Source organism: Dromaius novaehollandiae, chromosome 14, assembly GCF_036370855.1.
Source record: "Dromaius novaehollandiae isolate bDroNov1 chromosome 14, bDroNov1.hap1, whole genome shotgun sequence".
Taxonomy (NCBI): Eukaryota; Metazoa; Chordata; class Aves; order Casuariiformes; family Dromaiidae; genus Dromaius; species Dromaius novaehollandiae.
Window position 1 is genome coordinate 6,372,868 of NC_088111.1, and position 22,519 is coordinate 6,395,386.

The window sequence follows — 22,519 nt, forward strand, 5'->3', positions numbered from 1 at the left end:
GCGCCGCACGGGGAACCAGGACCCGCCGGGGCCGTGTGGCTGCGTCCTGCGTTGCTGTCCCACCACCCCTTGCCACGGCCCCTCGCGCGGCTGCGGAGCAGCACGGGGACTTTTCCCCCGGCTTTGCAAGGGCAGGATTGGACCTGTCACTTATGGCTTGACGGGGGGGGGGGGGGGGGGGGGGATTAGCCTGAAATGCTGTTTCTGGGTGAACTGACCTGTTTGCGACAACTCTTACTTTTTGTTTTCATACCCTGGAGAAAGAAACCCTGCTCCAAAGGTCTGTTATCTTTTGCTGCTGAACTTTAGACTCTGGTGGCCTTTGATAGTAAACAAAGCGAAGCTCTCACTGCCCCGAGAGCAGGAAATCCTGGGCAGGGAATGTGCAATTATGTGCACTCATTTAAACAGGTGAACAGGAGTGCCTGGGAAAAAGGAGCTCTGGTGCAAACCTGGATGCAAACAGGCTCCTGCTTTAGGAAGCGTGGACCCAGATTTTGGGAGTCTAGCCTGCCCGCTCTGCACCTACAACGCATTACACACCGTGAGTCCCCCAAAACACGGGTCCAGGATTCAGAAACCTGGCTTCTCCTCCGCTCACAGCTTTGGATAAGGTGCTATGAGTGTAAAAAGGGGATAGAAGCATTAACACACGGCGTTTTGAAGCCCCCAGTGCAGCCAGACCGTGGAAAATCTCCTGAAAATTCATTAACGCCCCCCTCCCATCCTCGGGGATTTTATAACAGCACGGGGTTTTATAACAGCACTGAGTGTACATATATATGTGTATGTAGACAGATGGAAAAAAAAGCAAAAAACCGAAGCGGAGCGGAGGAAAAGGGGGAAATCGGGCAGAACGGGCCGGGAGGGGCGGTTGTGGTGGCGCTGCTACTAGAGAGCGGCGGTAGGCGCGGGGCGCCTCGTAGGGTCTTTACGGCGCCGCGGAGCCGCGCGGAGCCGCCGCCGCCCGGAGCGCCGCCGCCGCAGCCACAATGTCAAGAGGAGACACGTGTGCGTGAGCGCCCGGCGCGGCCCGGCGGGGCCCAGGAGCCCGGGCAGGGCCCGGGGCGCGACGCCGCTCCGGCCCGCGGGTGGCCCCGCTGCAGGGCGGCATCGCGGGCGGCCTGGCGCTCTCGGCGTGAGCGCGTCCGGCGGCGGCCCCCGGTGCGGCTGGCGTGCCCGGTGCGGCGGTGCTCGGCCTGCCGCGGCTGCGGGGACCGGGGCGGCGCGGGGAGAGCGCGTGGGTTGCATAAGGCCCTTTCCCTGCGTGGGGCAGGGGCTGCCGCCGGCGGGGCGGTTCCGCAGCCAGGCCCGAGCGGGCTGAGCCGTGTCGGTGCGGGAGCCGGGCTGCGGGCTGCCGGTGAAAGCCGCTGCTCGGGGAGAGCGGTTCTGCCGCGCTTCTGCAGCGTGCGGGCTGCAGGCGGGAGGGGTCTGAGCGTCTGCGGGGTCAGCGGGAGATGGAGGAAAGTTGTGTCTCTTATCTAAGGTGCTTGAGGTTGCTCCTTGCAGCCAGCAAGGCGTGGGGGGGTCTGCTTCGCTTGCAGCGGTCGGGAGGATTTTTGCCTGAGAGCTTTCTAAAATCATGTTTTATCAGTGGGAGGCAGAGGCTGATGGCAGGATCCTTGCAGTCCCATCACCCAGCCCTCTGCGGGGCTGAAACCTTGGGGTCTGAGGGAGAGCGGAGGATGCTCAGCACCTCGGCAGCCGTGCCGCGGCCCCTGGAGTGACAGCACTGCTGTGACGGGCAGAGGTTTTGCTTGCAGCTTCTGGAAACTCTGCAGCCCATAAATTCGGATCTGGCCGAAACTGCTCGGGGGGGATGCTCTGCCGCCGCCGTCGTGGTGGGCAGGCTTCAGCCCGGTGGCGCTTTGCCTCCTTGGTGCTGCAGGGCAGTCGCGCGGCAGCATCTCCCGAGCCCTAGCGCAGGCAGGTGCCAAGCAGCGGGTCCTGGCAAATCCGTCTTCAACGTCGGGAGTTTGCGGCGTGGACGCGGGGCCGGGCGTTAGGAGGGGCGAGCCGTCCTCGCGTGTGGGGCGAGCTTCTCCCCTCGCGGCTCCCTTCACCCGTGCCTCGATCTCCCCCCGTGCAGCGCCAGGAAGATGAAGTCGTACCAGAAGCTGACGACGGCCGTGCCGCAGCCGGCGGCCTGCGGGCTGGAGGAGGAGGGGGCCGCCCCGAAAGCCGCCTGCCGCGGGAAGCTGGCCCCGTGGTGGGTGGGCAGCGGGCTGCTGGTGGCGGCCGTGCTGCTGAGCGCCGTCACCGTGTGGGTGCTGCGGCAGGTGTCCAGGGGCTGGCACGTGCCCGCGCCGCCCCCGAAATGCCTCCTGGTGCCCGAGAGCCACCGCTTCGACTGCTACCCGGAGACGCGCGTGGTGGTGACCCAGGAGCTCTGCGAGAGCCGCGGGTGCTGCTTCATCGAGACCCCGCTGCCGGCGGGCGGCAAGAGGGGGGTGCCCTGGTGCTTCTACCCCCGCGACTTCCCCAGCTACGCGCTGCAGAGCCTCAACCAGAGCGCGCTGGGCATGGTGGGCCGGCTGGTGCGCAGGCAGAAGGCCTACTACCCCCGGGACATCGAGACGCTGCGCCTGGACGTGGAGTTCGAGACGGACACGCGGCTGCACCTCAAGGTGAGCCGCCCCCGGCCCGCCGTCACCCACCCCGGCCGGGCGCCCTGCGCTGCTGTCCCGCGTCGCTGGCGGCCGTCCCCTGCTCGGGCCGCGGCTGGCAGCAGCTTTGCTCCGGTGCAGCCACATGTGGCTCGGTTGCTGTCTTCAACCCTCTGCCTGCCTGCTTCGCCGCTCTTCAAAGCGTATCTTCTCCCTTTTGCAGATAACCGATGCTGCCAACCCTCGGTACGAGGTTCCCCTCGAGGTTCCCCAGGCGACGAAGAGGGCGGAAAATCCCATCTACAGCGTGGAGTTGTCCCGGGACCCCTTCGGGGTGCTGCTGCGGCGCAGGGCGACGGGCACGGTGCTGTAAGGACCCTCCTCCGCATCCCCCTCTTCCCTCCCCGGATAGATTCCCGCGTGCTCTCCTGGGCCTGGCGGTCACTGGCGAGGGACCCGTGGCTCCGGGGAAAGGGCCGCCCGAGGGCTGCAGCTTTGCTTCTTTTGGCAAAACTCCAGCACGTGCTGGGCTCTGGGCTTTGGGGGGAAAGGGGCTGCATTTAGCCTTGCTGCACGGCTGCAGGCACTTCTGTAGCTTTGCCCACACCACGTCTTCGGCCGGCTCTGGCAGGCCTCTCTGTCTGTGGGCAGGGTGTTTCGGCAGCCTCGTGGCATCATGCTCCTTTCCTCCTCTTCTCCCCCTCGGTTCGCTATGGCCTGTGGTCTGTCCTTTACTTGGAAGCCATTTATCAGCGGCAACAGGCTGAGAAGCTTCACCGCTGTATCGCTGTGAGGGTTAACCGTAGCCTTGGTGGAAACTTCTGGCGACCATGGAGAGGCCGTGCCGCATGGGTCAGGCTGGCTTTTGGGGTCAGGCCGTGCCTTGCACCAAGTCAGACCCAAGCACCCATCCATTCCCCACCTGCCTTGGCCAGGCCAAGGACGCTGGTGGGAAATACACTGCTTTTACTGGCTCTTGAGCCACTCCTGGAGGGAATGGGTAAATTGTCGGTGGACAAACGGACAAACGTCAGCCCGGTGTCCTCTCTTCATCCTCTTTCCCTCTGTGTCACTGCTGCCAGGCTCAACACCACCGTGGCTCCCTTGATCTTTGCCGACCAGTTTCTCCAGATTTCTACCGCCCTCCCGTCGCCGTTCCTCTACGGGCTGGGGGAGCATCGCAGCAGCCTCCTGCACAGCCTCGACTGGAGCACCCTGACGCTGTGGGCCCGGGACGTCTCCCCCGCGGTACCCTTCCCCTCCGCTGGCGAGCATGGGGCGAGGATGGGCTGGAGCCATCGAGCGCGTGGGACAAGCCCTGGGAAAACAGCCCCGGGGCTCGGCGGCGGTGCTGGGGATAGCAGGGGCCGGTGCAGCAGCTTGTCCCGTGCTGCTGCGGCCATGACAAGGGGCTCCAGGCTGCAGTGCGTGGATCCTGCACGCTTCCCCGGGCCTCTTGCAGCCGCCCTGGCAGAGCCGGCATCCCAGGGAGGACGCTGAGCTGCAACAGGGCTGGCGGGGAGATACGTGCCGGGGAGGATTTCAGAGCAATTGCAAAATGCTCAGTGCTCTGAAGGCCCCGAGCGCCTTCCACTCCACCCTGGCATTCATGCAGCAGGTTGCGGCAAAGCTGCTTTTGGGCAGGAGGTTTCCCTCACGTCCAACACAGCTCGGCAGCAGCCCCTGAGCACGGACTGCCCAGGCAGGAGGGCCCCACGCAGCCTGCAGGCACTGCAGCCCGGCAGCTGCCCCCTCAACCAGGCAACTCTTGTTTGCAGGAATCGTTCAACCTGTATGGAGCTCACCCCTTCTACCTGGTGATGGAGCAGGGTGGAGATGCTCACGGTGTTTTCCTCCTCAACAGCAACGCGATGGGTAGGTGTTAGGGGCTCCTCGGCCGGCAGCCTTGCTGTGCGTCGTCCCTGGGGAAGGGCCCTGGCGGGTCGCGGAGGGTGGCCTGGCCGGATGGGGGGCTGACCCGAGCGGGTGGTTCAGGAACTTGGGGCAAGAGGAAGCCATAAAAGGGAAAGATGTGGTTTCATGGCTCCGTTATTGAGCTTAGCCATCTGTTTCCTGGCTAAAGCGAGGCTCTTTAGCAACTGCCGAGCAGTTTAACCACACGCCCAGCTGCCAAATTGCTGTCAGAACAGCAAGCCCCTTGCATGCTGGTCTCTGCCTATTCCCTACCCTCCTGGAAGGGCCTTGCCTCGAAGCTCGATGGCGTGCCGTGGCCCTGGTGCAGGCAGGGATAGCAGCCTCGAAAGCTGGCTGCTTTCGTTCCCGCTGTGCCCTGCCGATGCCAGCTGTGGCCTGTGCAACGTGTCGCTGTGAAGCAGGGGCCTGGCACTGCCAGGTGGGATCCAGGCACATGTGCATCCTCCTGCGGGTAACACGGCAGCACCGGGCTGCACTCCAGCAGGGTCCTGCCGTATCGGGGAGGGCAGCAGCGCTCTCACGTCCCTCGCAGCAGCCGCGGCGTAGAGCCATCTGGGTCTGCACGGCTGTGCGTCTGCTCGCACCAGGGCTCTCGGCTCCAGCTGCGCTGCGCTTTATTGCTGCGATGCTCCCAAGGATGAGTCCTCAGGAGAGCCCTGTGAAAAGGCATCGGCTCTAGCTGAGGTTTGAGGACTCATTCACGTGAAAAGCCTTTCCCAGGAAAGCCCTTGGTCCCATACACTCCCTCATACAAGTAGCTCTCAATTTAGTCTACACTTAGGAGGGGATTTGGGGGAGGATGTGAAGGAAAGCAGTGAACAGACATGGCCTTTAAGTGGAAGTTGGGAGAATGTTACAGTTTTCACCATATAGAACACATTTTTAAAATAGAGGATTTCCTAACTGTATAAACCAGACATAGCCACAGGCTGCAATGATTTGAGCCTCCAGATACCCATTCAGCATCAGAAGAGTCCAAGACAAGGGTTTCTCCTTGTCTCCTGAAAAGGCTGACTTTGCCTGAGACACTGATCCCAGCCTGTGCCTCAGGGCTCCTTTTGGTGCTGCTGCTCCCCTGGGTCTCACTGTCTTTTCCTCTCCTCCTTTGAAGAGGTGGCTCTGCAGCCTGCCCCAGCCCTGACCTGGAGGACCATTGGGGGTGTTTTGGATTTTTACATCTTCCTAGGGCCTGACCCCAACATGGTCATCCAGCAGTACCAGCAGGTGATAGGTAAGTGACCATCTCCTTCTACCTTTCCCCCATCCCAGCCCTATATCACCTCCGCCGTGCCACCTTCAGCCCATCTCACCCCAAACCCTCGCAGGACATCAGATGTCAATGGCTGCCTCTCTTCCACTCTTCCTCTTCCATCCCTTCACAATATTGCTCTTGACTTGGCCCCTGTTGGGTGCATCTGTCTTGCTCCAGGTTTCCCAGCCATGCCGCCCCTCTGGGGACTAGGTTTCCACCTCTGCCGCTGGGGGTATGGATCAAGCAATGAAACCTGGCAGACTGTGAAAGCCCTGAGGAATTACCAGATCCCACAGGTAAAATCAAGGCATCCTGCAGGAAAGCTGGGGCTCTGCACGTGTGTTTCTGAGCCTCTCTTTCCTGCAGGATGCACAGTGGAACGACATTGATTATATGAACGGATACCGGGACTTCACCTTCGATCCCGAGAAGTTCGCCTCCCTCCCCTCGCTGGTGGAAGATCTCCACAAACACGGCCAGCGCTACGTTATGATTTTGGTACTCCAGTTAGTCTCTCCCCCCTACCATGTGTTAGGGGACGTCTTTCGCTTCAGAGCTGGGCTGAGTGATCAGGCTGCAGACCAGACCAAGCTGAGGTATAGGTACCGCTCACGGCCCCAGCTGGCATCTGCCAGCCTTGCATCTGCACTGCATTGGCTGTCTCTGGGGCCAAGGATTTTTATCTGTGGCTGGGCACGGTGTTCGTGCCGGTGCTTGGCAGGAGTCCGTAAGCTGTACAAGTGGAAATCCCCCTCATGGTAAGGGCCACTTGAAACACAGGCCACCTTATCCTGCTGTCTTCATGTGTGGTTCGGGAATAAAAGGATCCCAGGGTCCCAGTCCCCCAAGGACAGACAAACAGGACTGCAGGTCAGGCTGGTTAACTCCAGCTCAGGAGTCTCCATTTCCCTGCAACTGTTGGGATCTTGTGACCCAGCTGGGATCTCCCATCTTTCCTGTGTTCGTAAATGGGATGTGGGTTCTGCTTGCTTGAGGCAATGGAGACCAGGGGGTCCTGGGGTGGAAAAGGGCTCTTAGGGCAGGAAAGGTTGGGTTCCCTGGGTCCGTTTGAATGGCTCTGTTCATGCATTGCTGTCACCTGACATTTCTTGCACAAGCGCATGATTTCTCATATTTGTTCCCCCCTCCCCAAAACACTGTAACGAGTCCTCGGTACTTGCAGAAGTGACATTTTAGAAAGTATGCCTGGAAGTGTTAAAGCAAGTTTCTGTTCCTCTTGGTCAAAACAGCAGCCTTGTGTGAGCTCTGGCTGACCCTAACTTGCTCGTCTTCTTCTCCGAATCACGCTGGTATTGCTGGGGGAAGGGGCCAAGATCAATCGGGGAAGACATAATCTTTCTCATTTGTTTTCAGGATCCCGGTATCAGCAGCACCAACCCTCACGGCTCCTACTGGCCTTTCGACGAAGGGTTGAGACGGGGGTTGTTCATAAATACCACCCAAGGGCAGCCACTGATAGGACAGGTAAGAAGATCTCTGGTTAGGAACAGCTGAGGGAAATCCCAGCCCTATCAGGGTTTGGCATTAGCATGGCCAGGTTTTCTTCCCTAATGCAAGAGGAAAAGCCAAGTGGTTGAGGGACCTCTCTGGGCTGATTGCCAGAGCCTGGCTTTGTCCCGAGCCCTCTCAGCTTTCCTTAGCTTGGGTGCGTATTTCACCTCGTGGCCTCTCTACCAGCCTCCAGAGTCTGTTCCTGCCACAACGGGAGTCTGCAGGGACCCGTGGAAGTCATATGAGCATAACAGATCAGAGCCTGTGGTGCTGACTGCGGCTGGTCATCTGATTTCTCTCCCTTCCTGTTTCTGGGGTGAGGAGAGGTTGTCTGTGATGGACAAGTGCCTCAGGATCTGCTCCTGACTATTCCAAATTCACAGCGATGCTTCTGCAGTTTGCCCCATCTTCTAAGCTATTTGCTCTTCCCAGCTGTCTCTTGCTGTCTCATGACTTTTAACAGAGGCTAAAAACACTGGGGAATAATTGACTCTGAAGCTAGAATTCCTGGAGTGAGGCAAAGCACAGTGAAATCACAGCTCTTCACTGACTCCCAGCACAGCACCAGGTTAGATTGCGTAAGCCATTATGCAAGTGGAAGGCACTGAAAAAGCAGCCCAGGAGAGTTGGGCTTGTTCAGGCACAGACTTCCTGCGTGACCCTGAGTGCGTGCTCAGTTCCCGCGTCTCTGTTCATCCGTCTGCGGCACGGAGATCACCTCAGAGGGACACTGAGGGCACCTGAGCATGGTGACATCCTCAGATACTGCAGTAGGATGGGGAACTTGAAGTACTCAGCCCTGCTCTGCTGTTTTATTGCCTGTTTCGCTCCCTGATCCTTCAGCACACTTACGACCCTGCACAGGTAGTAGGGCCAGGGGAGCAAGGGCTGCTCTTCCTGCAGCTGGACTGGCCTCGCCACATGCACTCTGTCCCCGAAGCAGTGACCCACGAGAGGCCTGTCCACTGAGCGTGCTGTTTTCTGGCCTCTCTGCAGGTGTGGCCTGGCTTCACTGCATTCGCAGACTTCTCCAACCAGGACACCCACCAGTGGTGGCTGGAGAACCTGCAGCGTTTCCATGCCCAGGTGCCCTTCGATGGCCTCTGGATCGTAAGTTCCTCCTCACCTCCCTGGGTTACCCCCAGCTGGGAGCTCACTGCATGCGGCTCAGCTCGTGGCCAGTGCACGTTTCTCTCATCGGTCCCTGGGGGATCGTATGTCCCTCCAATGCTGCTTCTCCAGGTTTATTGCATTTGGCGATTTGATTTATTGTGGGTGCTGGAAGGACACCCACGCCACGGACACACTCGCCTGCATGTGCACTGGGCAAAGAGGAGCTCAGCTGTTTGCTGCTCCTTGAATGGTGTAGATAGGGATCAACGATGCCTCTAGCTATTTAAATGTGAGATGGATCGCAAACCCCAGTAGTTCAGGCAGGAAATACAACATGAAGCTGAATTTGGGTGGTGCCATCTTTAGGGTTGGAGGGGACTGAGCAGTGTCCGCTAATCCCTAAAACCTGCTGCCTGAAACTGCACCTTAATTTTCTTTGCTTAGGACATGAATGAGCCATCCAACTTCCTAGATGGGTCTGAAGATGGCTGCCCCCCAGGAGACCTTGAAAGCCCACCATACATGCCAGGTAAGGAGGAAGATGAAATAAAGGCTGTGTTGATAGGTATGGCATGCTCTGAAATTGCTGGGAGCTGAACACTATGGGGGAACAGCTATTTTTAAGCAACATCATGTCTGTATTTTATACCCTGAACATGTCCATCCACACTTATGTGTACAGGTATCCATACACAAGTGTTGTATGCTCACGGTCTCACAGGGGCTTTCCTTTCTCCAGCGTGTTTTCCTGTCTGCCCGACATTTTTGGGAGTGTGTGGGGTGCAGGTGGATTCAATTTTTAAAGCCAGGCACCATGCACCTTCTGAGACACCTCCACACTCCCATCTGGTTCTTAGCTCTTAAATCAGCGCTTGCACACGGCTATGTCAGAGTGAGGGAAAGGACCAGCTCTGGCAGTGGTAGGTCAGCGAGGATTTCCCCATGCCGCAGTGAGCCCTTGGTGCTCTGTTTGCAGCAGTGGCCCAGCTCCTTCATGCGGAGGTGGGTGGAGGCCTGGCCCAGGGCTTGCAAGCGTGGGGGGCCTGCGTGCGTCGGTGTCATCTCCGTCCCCCCTGCCATGTGCGACATCTTGTCAAGGGTGTTTCTCTCTGCTTGGCAGCTGTGCTGGGAGATTCACTCTCCGCAAAGACGGTGTGTGTCTCGGCGAAGCAGAGCATCTCAGTGCACTACAACCTCCACAACCTCTACGGGCTGATGGAAGCCAAGGCAACAGCAAGGTACCCACAAGCCCTGCTTGAACGCCTGTGTCCTGCCAGCTCTGAGGCTGGAACGAGGGCAGATCCCGCTGGTCGGGGGCCATCACAGCCAGACCTATGTGAAAACAGCTGGATTTGAGTGCCTGACCCAAAGCGGAGATGTTCTGGCTGCTCCCAGCCTGCGGGATGGGTCAGAGGGCTGTGGTGGGATTGGCGGGAGCCAGAGCTGTCCCTCGGCCTTTGAGGGGTGAGGTAAGCCCTTAGGGTCTGCTCTCACCTCCTTGTCTTCCCCTTGTCTTCCAGTGCCTTGGTCCAGATCCGAGGGAAGCGCCCACTCGTCATCTCTCGCTCCACCTTCCCCAGCCAGGGCCGCTACTCAGGACACTGGCTGGGAGACAACCGGAGCCAGTGGAAGGACATGTATTACTCCATCCCAGGTGGGTGCATGGTCTTGCAGCACTGTCCTTCCCCCCTGGAGACACCCTGGCAGTGCCCAGCACCTTCTGCTCATCCTGGGCAGACACCTTGACATCCAGAGATGTCCCCCACCTGGGAGACTGGGGCAGAGAGACCCCGAAACTCCCTCTAACCTGCTGGACATCCCTGCCTGCATGTTTGCAGGGCTGCTGAGCTTCAGCCTCTTCGGGATCCCACTGGTCGGGGCGGACATCTGCGGCTTCTCTGGCAGCACCTCGGAGGAGCTGTGCACCCGCTGGACGCAGCTCGGCGCCTTCTACCCCTTTGCCCGGAACCACAACACCCAGAACGAGAAGGTGGAGGGGAGCGTGTCCGGCCCCGGGGCGGGAAGGGGAGGGTGGCGACGGGATGGCCGCCAACTCCCCGCATCTCCTGCAGGCCCAAGACCCGACGGCGTTCAGCCCCGCGGCACGGACGGCCATGAAGGACGTGCTGCTGACCCGCTACTCCTTGCTGCCTTTCCTCTACACGCTTTTCCACCGTGCCCACCTGCAAGGAGACACCGTCGCCCGGCCCCTCTTCTTCGAGTAAGAGCCGGGGCATGCGGGAGCCCGGGTGCCCCCTGTGACCACGGGTTGGCTCCTGTCCTAGCCAAGCTGCTGGCACCCCCTCTCATGGGCCAGTGGGTGCCACCTCCACCAGCCAGCGGGAGGGTCTGTGCCCCAGCCCCACTGCTGTCCTGGGGCCCACAAGCCAGGCCCTTGGCTGCTGCGGTTGCAGACGTGAACGCGTCCCCCAGCTGGGAGCTGGTGAGAAGCTGGCTTTGGCTAGGCAGTTTGGAGGAGATCCGGATCACAGCTGCTGGTGGAGAAGCGTCTGATCTGAGCAGCGTCCCCGTCCCACTCCAGGTTCCCCCAGGATGTGACCACGTACGGGATGGACAGGCAGTTCCTGTGGGGACGGGGCCTGCTGGTGACGCCGGTGCTGGAGCCCGGGGCGGACTCGGTCATGGGCTATTTCCCCCGAGGCGTGTGGTACGACTTCTACACGGTGAGGAGCGCCGCGGGCTGAGCGGCGAGTGCACCGGGTTTCAGCTGGTCCCAGCACTGCAAGGAAGCTGTCCTACGCTGTGCGTTGACAGCCCCAGGGAGCCTGGGGGACTGGGGAGACCTGGCAATGGTTGAGCTCAGACAAGATCCAGGGGAAGAGGGGATGGGGGAAAGGGGTGGTGGGAGGTGCTGGAAGGACCTGCCACTCTCGGAGGCTGCAGAAGGGTTAGAGCATCTTCTCAGCAAGATGTGCTTGTGTGGCAGGGCTGGGAGTCCCAGACCCATGTCTGAGCCCCACCTCATGCCTGTGTCTCCTGCTGCCTGCCCAGGGCTCATCCGTGAACAGCAGTGGGGAGACGCTGAAGATGTCGGCTCCCCTGGACCACCTCAACCTGCACGTCCGGGAGGGTGCCATCCTCCCCACCCAGGTGAGGCTCCCTCTTGCCCGGCCTGGCTGCCCGGTCTCCAGGCAGGGGTGTGCCCTGCATGGGATATCTTGTCTCCCCCAGTGGGGACCAGATCAGGGATGTGATGTCCCCCTAGGGCCTCCACTCCCCCGTCCCACCCCATGGCCCTTCCCACCCCTTCTGCCGGACGCTTGCGTGCTGTACAGCGCCTGTTTCTTTGGACCCCAGAAACCTGGGATCACTACTGAAGCGAGCCGAGGGAACCCCCTCCGCCTGATCGTGGCCTTGTCCCAGAGTGCCACCGCCTGGGGTGACCTCTTCTGGGATGACGGCGAGAGTCTGGACACCTTTGAGCGGGGAAGCTACTCCTACCTGGTGTTCAACGTCACACAGGTAGGGCCTGGTGAGGGGGCAGCGGGGCTGATGTCCCACTGTGGTACCCACAGCACGGGATGAGCCCTGGCTGGGTCTGCCCTGCGGCCAGGGGCACCCAGCCACCTCGTGTTCACCTCTTCACCTCCGCTCCAGAACATCTTCACCTCCACCGTCCTCCACGCCAGCGCGGAGGCCACATACGTCACCATAGACACGCTGAGAATCTTTGGCGTTCGGGAGCGCCCCAACAAGGTCATCCTGAACGGCCAGGAGAAGCCCTTCTCCTACCTGGACCCCCAGGTATGGCCCCAGGTTTCCATCCCTCCTCTCCCAGCCCTCGTGGCAGGGGGTAGCAGAGGGCTGGGCAGCATGGAGGAGGGTTGGGGACTCCTGAGTCTTTCCCCAGCTGTGGCGATGGGGAACCAGTGTGAGAGGCACTGGGAGACGCTCAGGCGAGCTGGGTAGGGTAAAGGATGCTCCTCCCAGGCTGCGTCCGCGTCCTACGGAGGCCATGGCTCACGTGCGTCTCCTCTCACTCTGCAGGTCCTCACCGTGAGCAACCTTGGCCTCAGCCTCAGCCAGGGCTTCTCCCTGCGGTGGCTGTGAGCACCGGGTGTTGGGGGGAGGAGGTGCCGCCATCCCGCACCGTCGCCGAGGGCCGTGACTGGGACACGCTCGCTCGCTCGCTCGCTGCTTCGGCCCTCGAGGCTGGGCTGCCGCCGCGGAGGAGGCGGCAGGGACTGTGGCCCGCCATGACACGTGCACGCTGCCCTGCGCCAGCGCGGGGGACGCCGAGGGCCTCGGGGCTGGATGCGCGGGGAGGGGGACCTGGCCACCCGTGCGTCCCCCCCCCTCCCCGCAGCTGCACACCGGCATGGGGGCCGAGCCGTGGGGCGCCCCCGTCCCATCCGCAATAAAGGCACGTGGAGAGCTTGACGTGCACGTGGTGACGCGGGGTGGCCGCCGCAGGGGTGGGGAGGTGGGTGGCAGCAGGGGGGCCACAGCCAGGCTCCAACATGGCCCCGGGCACCCGCAGCCCTGAGGGCAGGCGGGGCAGGAGACCCCCCCCCGCCCGGGGGCAGCCCCCGATCCCAGGCACCCCCATCCTGACGCCCTGATTCCAGCCCCCCCCGCCCCGCACCCCCATCCCAGCCCCCAATCCCCGCGCCCCCATCCCGCCCCCCCGCAGCGCCAGCTCCCCACCCCACACCCCATCCCGCCCCCCCGCGGCCCCCCCCGCCGCTGCGGTTCCCGCCGCCGCCCGCTGGGAGACGCCGCCGCGCTGCCCCCCTCCCTGTGGCGGCGCGCCCTCCCGCCGCCAGGCGACGCCGTCACTCAGCGGCGGGGCGGGGCGGGGCCTCGCGCGGCGATGCCGCCCCGCCACGGCAGGTAGCGCTGCAGTCCGGCGCGCTGCACTTCCGCCTCGGGCTGGGGGGGAAGGGGCGACTTCCGCTTCCGGAGCGCGGCGGGAGGAGAGGCGGGGTGGGGGGTCGTTGCAGGTCGGGCCCGTCCTCGGCGGCGCCATGAACCGGCCGAAAGCGGCGGCCGTGCGGCGGCCCAGCGCCGTGCCCAAGCCGTCCGGTGAGTGCTGCGCGGCGGGGGGCCGGGCCGGGCCCGGGGGGGCGGCGGGGGGCTGCGGGCCTCGCGCCGGCCCCGCTCCTGGGCGAGCCCCGCGGAGCTCCTTGACGGCCGGTTTCCCCTCACAGCTCACCCGCCGCCGGGGGACTTCATCGCCTTGGGCTCCAAGGGGCAGAGCAGCGACTCCAAAGCCGCCGTCACCTTGCTGAAGCCGGCTCCCTCGGGGCTGCCCTCGGAGCGCAAGCGGGAGGGCGCCGCCGCCCTCGGGGCCGCCGCGGGGCTCCCCGGCCTCACCAAGCGCCCCAAGCTCTCCTCCACGCCCCCGCTCAGCGCCCTGGGACGCCTGGCGGAGGCGGCCGTGGCGGAGAAGCGAGCCATTTCGCCCTCCATCAAGGAGCCCTCCGTCATCCCGATCGAAGGTGAGACCCTGGTCGGGTTCCCTGGGGGCTCACGGGGCAGCCACTGGCTTGAGGGAGGAGGCAAACCCAGCGCTTAGCTTTCTTGGACAGAGTTTGAGCCTGGGACCTCTCCTCTGTGCCTTTGCGCTGCTGTTTATGTGCCAGCCTTAAGGATTTCCAAAGGATCCCCATTTTGTTCCTGGGGCATGAATTCTGAGTTTTCAGTAAAAACAGGTGGTGCTTGCACTAGGCAAGTGCACAGCCCTTCTGGGCACTTCCCCCTCTGACTCTCTTGTGCTGGGATTCACCTTCCTGCAGCAGCTCTGGCTCTTGCCCCACCAGGTATAGGGTCAAAGACACAATTCTCTCTCCTTTCCTTTCCCATTCATATTGGGTTGTTGTGCTCATTCTATCTGACAGCTGCCTAATAGCGGCATTCAAAAGACCTTTTTGAGTAAGCCTTTGAATTTAGATTGTGGTCTTACATCCATATATTTTTAGCAGTCTCTGAGTATCTGTGTGTTGTTTGTTTTCTCAACTGTTGTTCCATTTCCTGGTGTTGGATATGTTTGCAGAAGGATATTCTAGCAGGTACCAACCAAAAAAAAAAAAGGGGGTGTTGTCAGGCTTGAAACAATTTTTAATAGCATTTGGGTGGGGGGAAAGCCATTGCAGTGGGTAAAGGCAAGCAAATCCAAGCTTTACTTTCCAGGTGACTGGTCCTTCAGGTATCCTGGTGTAGGTTATTCTGCATAAGTGGAGAAACTAATGCCTATGTGTTGATTACTGCAGTTGTCCCCACGGTGCTGCTGGATGAAATTGAGGCAGCAGAGGCAGAAGGCAATGACGACCGCATTGAGGGGGTGCTGTGCGGAGCAGTGAAGCAGCTCAAAATGAACAGAGCCAAACCTGATACTACGCTGTACCTGAGCCTCATGTACCTGGCAAAAATCAAACCCAATATATTTGCCACTGAAGGGGTTATTGAGGTGAGTGCCATGTCATATAAGGGCCCTCAGGCTCACTGGCAGTATGGTTTTTGCCAGCCTGCGAGCGTAGTTGCAGTTTCTCTCAGGCCCTAACATAACCTGTATGTGACTGTAATTACCTTATCTGTGTCACAAATTACTGCAATTTGTGTATCTTCTTCTAATGCTTTTTTGTATACTCTTTTGCTAGATGGTCTGATTTTTGTATGTGATCTTGCAGGCACTGTGCAGCCTGCTCCGAAGAGATGCCTCCATCAACTTCAAAGCCAAAGGGAATAGCCTGGTGTCTGTCTTGGCCTGCAACCTTCTCATGGCTGCTTACGAGGAGGACGAGAACTGGCCAGAGATCTTTGTTAAGGTTGTTGAACCAAGAGTGCTTCTGCTGTATTGAGGCAGTGGTGGGCAGATTGGGTGAAACAGGCTGGGGCTGGGAAGTGTGTGTGTGTTGGGTGCAGGATCAGAGCAGAGGATTTATTGCTACTGCAAGGAAAGAGAGTGTCTAGTGACCTGTCACCCAGCATGGGTGGGAAGGAAGAAAATAACCAGTCTCTTTGATTTTTTTCAAAGAAAAGTCTCCACTGACGGTTGAAATGCTGTGGCCTCTCTTACCTTTTGCTGCCTTATCTCTACTTTTCTCAAACATTCCCTTGACAATGTGTATTGATATAACAATGTCCCAGAGATGTATTGCTCTCTGGATTGTCTGTAGGGATTGAACACTTAACCTGTTGATTTAAAATGGGTGAGCTTTTAACAGGCCAGCTTCTTTATGTTGGAGGTGGGAGCTGTTGTAAAATCTTCGCTAAAGTAAACTAGCTGTGCTCCCAGATAAGCTCTGCTGGCCGCTGAACCAGGGTTGCTTGTTAACCTGCTCTTATATGACTTGCCTGCACTCATGTGGTCTCAGTTTCTAATCTGTGCAATGGAGATCCTACTTTCCTACCTCACAGCTGTATTTTGAGAAAAAACAAATCAAAATTCAGCAAACTTGCAAATACTCTTGTGATTAACCTGTGCAAAACAGACCTAAGCATGGTTTATTTTCTCTACTGCTTCCTTTCCTGTAGGTTTACATTGAGGATTCCCTTGGGGAGCGCATCTGGGTGGATAGCCCTCACTGCAAGACATTTGTGGATAACATTCAAACAGCCTTTAACACGAAGATGCCCCCTAAGAGCATGTTGTTGCATGGGGAAGTTGGACGTAGTGGAGGGGACCTCAGTGCTGGTAAGATGTTTGGGAAACATGAACAAAGGAGTAGGGAGAGGAGGGAGCTTTGCAAGTTTATTGACAGATGAGAGCAGTTTGTTACTGGATGGGATGACATAGACTAGGTTTAAGAGTTCTTGATATTGCTTTTTTTCCTAGAAATGAAAGGACACCAAAGAGGACATGTTTGAGGGCAGACAGTGAAAGGAATTTGAAGAATTGTGCCTGTATGTGATGCAATGTGAAGAAGTGACTAGCTGTAGCCTCCAGTGTTGCTGAAGGGATCCTTGAAAGAAGCTGAAGGCTTCAGAGCAGAAGCGAGGAATCTCTAGGAAAAGGAGCAGTCTCATGAAGTGTGCTGTGTGTTGATCTGTTGCAGGGAGTAGTCCACATCCCTCCATGACAGAGGAGGAAGACAGCCAGAGTGAGCTGCTGATTGCAGAGGAGAAAATGAGCCCAGAGCAGGAGGGCCAGCTCATGCCCAGGTACAGTGCCATCTCTTCTCCTGACCTAGCCATGAGGCAGATCTGTCTGTGCTCACCCACTGTCAGTAGGCCTCTATTACAATGCTGCAGCTGGAAGCTCCCTCTCTGCACTAGCTGTCCTGTGACACTAGAGGATGTTGAGCATCAGGTGAAACTGGCCCTTGGAAACAGGAAGTAGGAGTAGGAAACACTTTTCGTTTTTTTGTAACCGTACCACAAACAAGAAAGGATGATGATCTCTGGACACAGTGAAGTGTGGCCAGGCTGGCTTGTGCGGAAGTGAACAAAATGTGGTTTGTGTGGCCCAGGTATGAGGACCTTGCAGAGAGCGTGGAGGAATATGTCCTAGACATGCTGCGGGACCAACTCAATCGGCGCCAGCCAATGGATAATGTCTCCAGGAATCTCCTTCGTCTGCTGACAGCAACCTGTGGCTACAAAGAGGTCCGACAAATGGCTGTGCAAAGGCTGGAGATGTGGCTGCAGAATCCAAAGGTAAGGATAGCAACTGTTGGGCCATGACTGTACTGGACTTGGTCTGGAGTCCAGCCAGGAGGGCCACATGGGTGTACCAGAACTACACTTCTGACCTGCGATGGTAGGTGGCTGTAGAGTCTTTCTGTTCTTTCCCTGCAGTTGACCAAGCCAGCTCAGGACTTACTGATGTCAGTCTGTATGAACTGCAACACCCACAGCTCGGAGGACATGGAAGTTATCTCCAACCTGATCAAAATTCGTCTCAAGCCAAAAGTCCTTCTCAACCACTACATGCTGTGTGTCAGGTAAGGGAGCGACCAGGTCTGTGACAGGAAGAGAGAGCACTTAGGGGGGATGTGCAAAGGTTTGTTCATTTTTGTTTGTTTTGGGTTTTTTTTTGTGTGGGTGTGTATGCATTTGAATGATTTTCATTCATCTGGAAACCTCTCAGCAATCCTTTGACACTGCTGGGCATACATGCTGCCTCAATGTATGTTCAATATTTTGAACTGAAATCAGAACAGTGGGTATAGCTGCAGTGAAACCTCAAGCTCTGATACTTCTGGCCTTCCTTTGCAGAGAGCTGCTGAATGCACACAGGGATAACCTGGGTACTACAATTAAGTTTGTAATTTTCAATGAACTGTCAAATGCAAGAAATCCCAACAACATGCAGATCCTGTACACTGTGCTGCAGCATAGCTCAGAGCAAGCTCCAAAGGTAGGTGGAGGGTCTTGCATGACTACTGGTGGTCCCAGACCCTCGCCCGAGGGATCTAGCTGAACTGAGGCTCAAATGAAATCTCTCCCCCAGAAAACTGTGCAAACTACGTTGTACTATTTTAAAAATTACGTTACTGCACTTGTTAGAAAATGCCCGTGCACGTTATTCTTAAATCCTGCATTCTGGGTGACTGACCTTGTGGTAATGAAGTTTCATGAGGAGCATCTATTATAGCTCCCAATGTAATCATTCTAGCATTGCTGGGGATCTGAAGGACAAGGATATTGCTGGCATTGTTTCCTCATGTTTTTTTCTTTTATTCTGTGGATACTGATATATTACAATACACTGAAAACGTTCTCTTTCTGTATGGCCTCAGTACCTGGCAATGGTGTTCCAGGATCTTTTGACTACTAAAGACGATTACCTGCGGGCTTCACGGGCGCTGCTGCGAGAGATCATCAAACAGACAAAGCATGAGATCAACTTCCAGGCCTTCTGCCTGGGTCTTATGCAGGAACGGAAGGAGGCCCAGTACTCGGAAATGGAATTCAAGGTACCATTTTTTTGACCAGTGTGCTGCTGGGTGTACTAGAGATGTACTAGGTTTTTCTTTTTCTGACTTCTGACAGTTTTTTCTTTTTTCTCTTTGTCATCCGAATGACTCAGTATTTGTCTTGCATTTTACAGTTGTGATCTCAAATCTCTATTTCCAAACAGCCATGATTGTCATTTTTGATGAACCCCTCTTCCAGAAGGCAGCTTAAGGTATTGCTGACTCTACTGACTTCTTTTTAGGAGCGGTTTGTCATCCACATTACTGATCTACTAGCTGTCTCCATGATGCTTGGTATCACAGCCCAGGTGAAGGAAGCCGGAATTGCTTGGGACAAAGGAGAGAAAAAGAGTAAGCAGAGCAACCTGGATCCTCTTTAAAAATGGAGAGCTTGGGTAGACATCACCTGGCAGTGCTGAGATTGGGGAAGAAGTATTACAGATACGATTAGGAATGGGTGTAAGCCTCCATTTTGAATAGTGATATGGGGAGGGCTTGATTGACAGAGTTGAGAGATGTGGTTTTGCCTGGCTGGGTAAACATACAGGTGCTTTTTATATCTGTGGAAGCAGTGGATGAGAGCCTCAGAGACACTCCGTATGGAGGGCCTCAAACTGGGTCGTATTTGAAGGGGTAGCTATAAGAATTACAAAATACCTAATGCTGAGAGGGCAGACTTGTGCGGTAGTGTTGAAGAGAGAGCCTAGATTTTTTTGTCGCAACCCTGACTTTTCTGTACTATATCTTGGGATTTCGTTGCACTTTTCCAGTGTGTGCCATAAAGCCAAGCATATGTGCATTTAGGACTGGAAGGCTGTGCTTTACATCTCCCTTCTAGGGCCCTGGTTACCATATGCTCTTGGAATGGCCATCCTCTCCTGCTTTGTCCCCAGCAGGGCTCTGACATATGCATGTGTTCATAACCTGACTGTCTTTCAGACCTGGAAGTGCTGCGCTCTTTCCAGAATCAAATTGCTGCAATCCAACGAGACGCTGTCTGGTGGCTCCATACGGTGGTTCCATCTATCAGCAAGCTAGCTCCAAAGGACTACGTGCACTGGTAGGAGAGTCCGCTTGGGAATCTGCCTTGCGTATCCAGCCCCTTTCCCAGCAGTGTATGACATGTTATAAAGACCCCATGTATGTGCCAAAGGATAGCTAGATCTCTTTCCCCCTATCAGGTAGCAGGAACAGTGTTTTGGCAGGGTTCAGGCTGGGATCATTTCTCTCAGGAGTCCCTGCCTGATGCATCGTGTTACCAGAAATATGTAATAATGCAAAATACTTATGATACGTATTGTTTGTGTCCACCCTTTTGGTTCAGTAGGGAATCTTCAGTTATCTGACCAAATACATGGTTTCCGTGGGCCCTGTGTTGGTTGTGTTCTTTTTCATCGGACATCCTTTTCAGGCTGTAGAGTTAAGGGCTCCATAGGTAACAAGTGCTGTCTTCTCTGCCTGTCTTTGAAGGCCAGGTTGTATTCTGGAGCCTGGTTTGAGGCACTATTGGAGCAGATCAAGCCAGAGTAATATTTGAGAAGTGTTCATTGAAAATATAAAAGCCTGTTGCCAGGACTGTACAGTACTTTCTGTTACGATTAATGCTGTTACTTTTGCTGTTACTTTTGCTTGACTGGCTTCTTTGAGGCTCTTTTGTGTGTAGAATGGGAAGCATTGGCAGGAGTTCGGGGTTTTCTTGCGAGACTGCTGACTGGGGGTGGGGACAGGACCGTTAAGTTGTTCCGTATTCTCACACAGATGATACTTACTGTCTTCATGTCTCTACAGCCTCCACAAGGTGCTCTTCACTGAACAGCCAGAGACCTACTACAAATGGGACAACTGGCCCCCTGAGAGTGACCGCAAGTGAGTGTGCGCCACCACCCACAGCTGATTGCCTGGGCAGAGCTGCTGCAGCCAGAGGCAGAGCAAATTAGTGTTTTCTGATGCTCCTTGTATAGCTGTGTTGAAAGTCTTGGAAGTGTGCTTAGACTTTCAGTATTTGTCATGCTGCCTTAAAATCAGGGGATGTTGCTCCAGCCTCCATCTGTTTCTCTTCTCTGACTCTTGGTCCCTGTGCCAAGCTGTTCTGTATCTTGATGCTGTAATGTAAGAATGGCGGCCCTGCACTGGGTGGTTTCTACTGGGGTAATGTTAGGGGGCTCCAACTCAAGCAGGCGGGTCTGAATGGCATTTGTACAAGGCAATACAAGCAGCATTCTAGAAAAAACTTGTTTCAGGTATTTGCAGTTACAACTGAAGACCAAGGAAGTGGTTGTAAGCTGAGCTGTGACTTATTTCTCTGCTCAAATGAACCCTAGGGTCTGTGGAGAGTTTCTGCAGCCGTCATACTGCGATCAGAAGAAGCATGACTGATGTTTTGTCTCATGCAGCTTCTTCCTTCGCCTCTGCTCTGAGGTGCCCATCCTTGAAGACACACTGATGCGGATCCTTGTCATTGGTTTGTCACGGGACCTTCCTCTTGGCCCTGCAGATGCCATGGAGCTTGCTGACCACTTGGTGAAGCGGGCTGCAGCTGTGCAAGCAGATGGTAAGTCTGCGCAGAGCTCTAGCCAGCAAGTAGTTCCTTCTGACTCCACCCAGGGCTGAAGCAGTTTCTGCCGTGTACCCTAGTGTGCCTGGGGCATGTACCAAAGAGCCTTTGTATCACTCAAAACATATTTTAATCTTGATTGCTAAGCATTTGGCGCAGAGTCAGATTGCTGTTGGTTTCTCACTTTTGAAAAGCTTCTTATTTTTTTCTGCTCTTTCTCCTTGTTACTAATTATTATCTGCCATTGAGCGTGGGAAATTATTGGTTGTGTTAAGGATGAGAGGCTGTGATTAGCCACCTAAAGTTTTTTGACGTAACGTTTTAAACTCAGTAATTTAGTCCTTTATATAGCCATAAACAAATAAAAAAAAAAATCTAGACTACCCAAAATGAAAGGGTTGGAAATTAAAATAATTAACCCACTTTTCTGTGGGTCTCAATTCTGTTATTCGGTCAGTGTTAGAGACAAACTCTGACCCCTCTTGTGAATTCATTCAATGCTTTCTCAGATTCCTGCATGCTTGGGAGAGTATATCTGTTTGGCAGAGCTGTGTGTGTTTGTGTCAGAGTTAAGGGGGTTGTCAGAGCATGACTCTAAAGCATCTTACATGCTTTTAGTGCTGACTGATAAACAGCAAAGTCTAATCCAGATCTGGTCAGTGCAAGTGGAACAAGCTAGATTTTGCTGTTGAATATCCTATGAAAATGTGCCCAGCCTCTCAGTGTAGTGTGTTAAATGCTGCACCATTTCAAATACTGGAAGATTCAGGGTTAAGTTAAAGGGAGTCAGAAAACTCGCAACAAATTTGAAATGCATTTTTAGTTCCTCTAAACTAAAGGAACCTCTGAGCAGATGCACTCCTTCAGATAAGCAGTGAATTTGCATACCGAAAAAGATGTGGATATCACATTGGGTACATTTGGAAAAAGAAAATAAAACCTGCCCTTATGAAGAACTTAAAACAATTAGCGGCTGAAAAGCTCAATATATCCTTATATCTTGTCTTGATATTTCTTTTTTTTTAAGTGTTGCTTTTTTATAGATGTTATTGTCTTTTGATCTTGTAATACCATGAGAACAAACCCACAATAATGTAGTTGCTTGAAATGGAATTTTTAATATACTTTGATATTTTTCGAGAAGGACTTTCAGCCAGGTAGACAGGTCAATAACTTGCTTCGTCTTTCCTATTCCTCCAGATGTCGAGGTCCTGAGGGTAGAGAGAATCCAGCTGATCGATGCTGTCTTAAATCTGTGCACTTATCACCATCCAGAGAATATCCAGCTACCTCCAGGGTAAGGCGTATTACATAGACAATATGAGCGTGATCTAGCTCATTTTCACCTTGTGAGTAACAATACTAGCCCACAGATTTTAAAATGCTTTTCTCTGTGTAATTTTTAATAACCATGTCACAAGGAGACTTTTTCAATGTCATGTTCAGTGGGAATTTCTCCAGGGCAAGTCAGACCTGAGTCATGGAATGGATTTTCCTCTGCGTGAACTCTTTCTGCTCTAGAAATTTTCAGCTGAACCCTGCTGTCCCTCCTGAGAAGGATTCTTTTTTGAAGGCTACTAAACCAGTGTGGCTGAATCCACGCAGTGAAAAATTAAGAGAAGAACAATCTTGAGATGGGCACAAGTAACCAAATCCAACCACTTTG

The 22,519-nt window shown here is 55.7% G+C and overlaps 2 protein-coding genes across 7 annotated transcripts in view; both read left to right on the forward strand.

Annotated features, from left to right (window-relative positions):
- The window catches only part of LOC112992850 (lysosomal alpha-glucosidase-like), a 16,643-nt gene extending 3,824 nt beyond the window's left edge, over nt 1–12,819 (forward strand). For 2 of the 4 annotated variants that reach the window (XM_026116127.2, XM_064520185.1), the window contains exons 2-20: nt 2,090–2,627; nt 2,830–2,975; nt 3,689–3,854; nt 4,385–4,481; nt 5,653–5,772; nt 5,971–6,089; nt 6,160–6,291; nt 7,168–7,278; nt 8,302–8,415; nt 8,863–8,947; nt 9,539–9,656; nt 9,939–10,072; nt 10,257–10,408; nt 10,491–10,639; nt 10,961–11,102; nt 11,431–11,529; nt 11,737–11,901; nt 12,037–12,183; nt 12,427–12,819. In XM_026116127.2, the coding sequence (XP_025971912.1) occupies nt 2,100–2,627; nt 2,830–2,975; nt 3,689–3,854; nt 4,385–4,481; nt 5,653–5,772; nt 5,971–6,089; nt 6,160–6,291; nt 7,168–7,278; nt 8,302–8,415; nt 8,863–8,947; nt 9,539–9,656; nt 9,939–10,072; nt 10,257–10,408; nt 10,491–10,639; nt 10,961–11,102; nt 11,431–11,529; nt 11,737–11,901; nt 12,037–12,183; nt 12,427–12,489 (2,787 nt within the window). In that variant the 5' untranslated portion in view covers nt 2,090–2,099 and the 3' untranslated portion in view covers nt 12,490–12,819. The other 2 variants (XM_064520186.1, XM_026116126.2) reach the window with 2 other exon arrangements.
- Nucleotides 12,820–13,297: 478 nt separating this feature from the next.
- The window catches only part of INTS1 (integrator complex subunit 1), a 29,893-nt gene continuing 20,671 nt past the window's right edge, over nt 13,298–22,519 (forward strand). For 2 of the 3 annotated variants that reach the window (XM_064520199.1, XM_064520200.1), the window contains exons 1-15: nt 13,299–13,464; nt 13,590–13,880; nt 14,652–14,848; nt 15,069–15,206; nt 15,916–16,075; nt 16,437–16,542; nt 16,851–17,037; nt 17,179–17,324; nt 17,599–17,740; nt 18,123–18,299; nt 18,542–18,650; nt 19,239–19,359; nt 20,088–20,165; nt 20,693–20,850; nt 22,054–22,150. In XM_064520199.1, coding sequence (XP_064376269.1) covers nt 13,407–13,464; nt 13,590–13,880; nt 14,652–14,848; nt 15,069–15,206; nt 15,916–16,075; nt 16,437–16,542; nt 16,851–17,037; nt 17,179–17,324; nt 17,599–17,740; nt 18,123–18,299; nt 18,542–18,650; nt 19,239–19,359; nt 20,088–20,165; nt 20,693–20,850; nt 22,054–22,150 — 2,165 coding nt within the window. In that variant the 5' untranslated portion in view covers nt 13,299–13,406. Of the gene's footprint in view, nt 13,465–13,589; nt 13,881–14,651; nt 14,849–15,068; nt 15,207–15,915; nt 16,076–16,436; nt 16,543–16,850; nt 17,038–17,178; nt 17,325–17,598; nt 17,741–18,122; nt 18,300–18,541; nt 18,651–19,238; nt 19,360–20,087; nt 20,166–20,692; nt 20,851–22,053; nt 22,151–22,519 lie in introns of all 3 variants that reach the window. The other variant, XR_010391579.1, reaches the window with a different exon arrangement.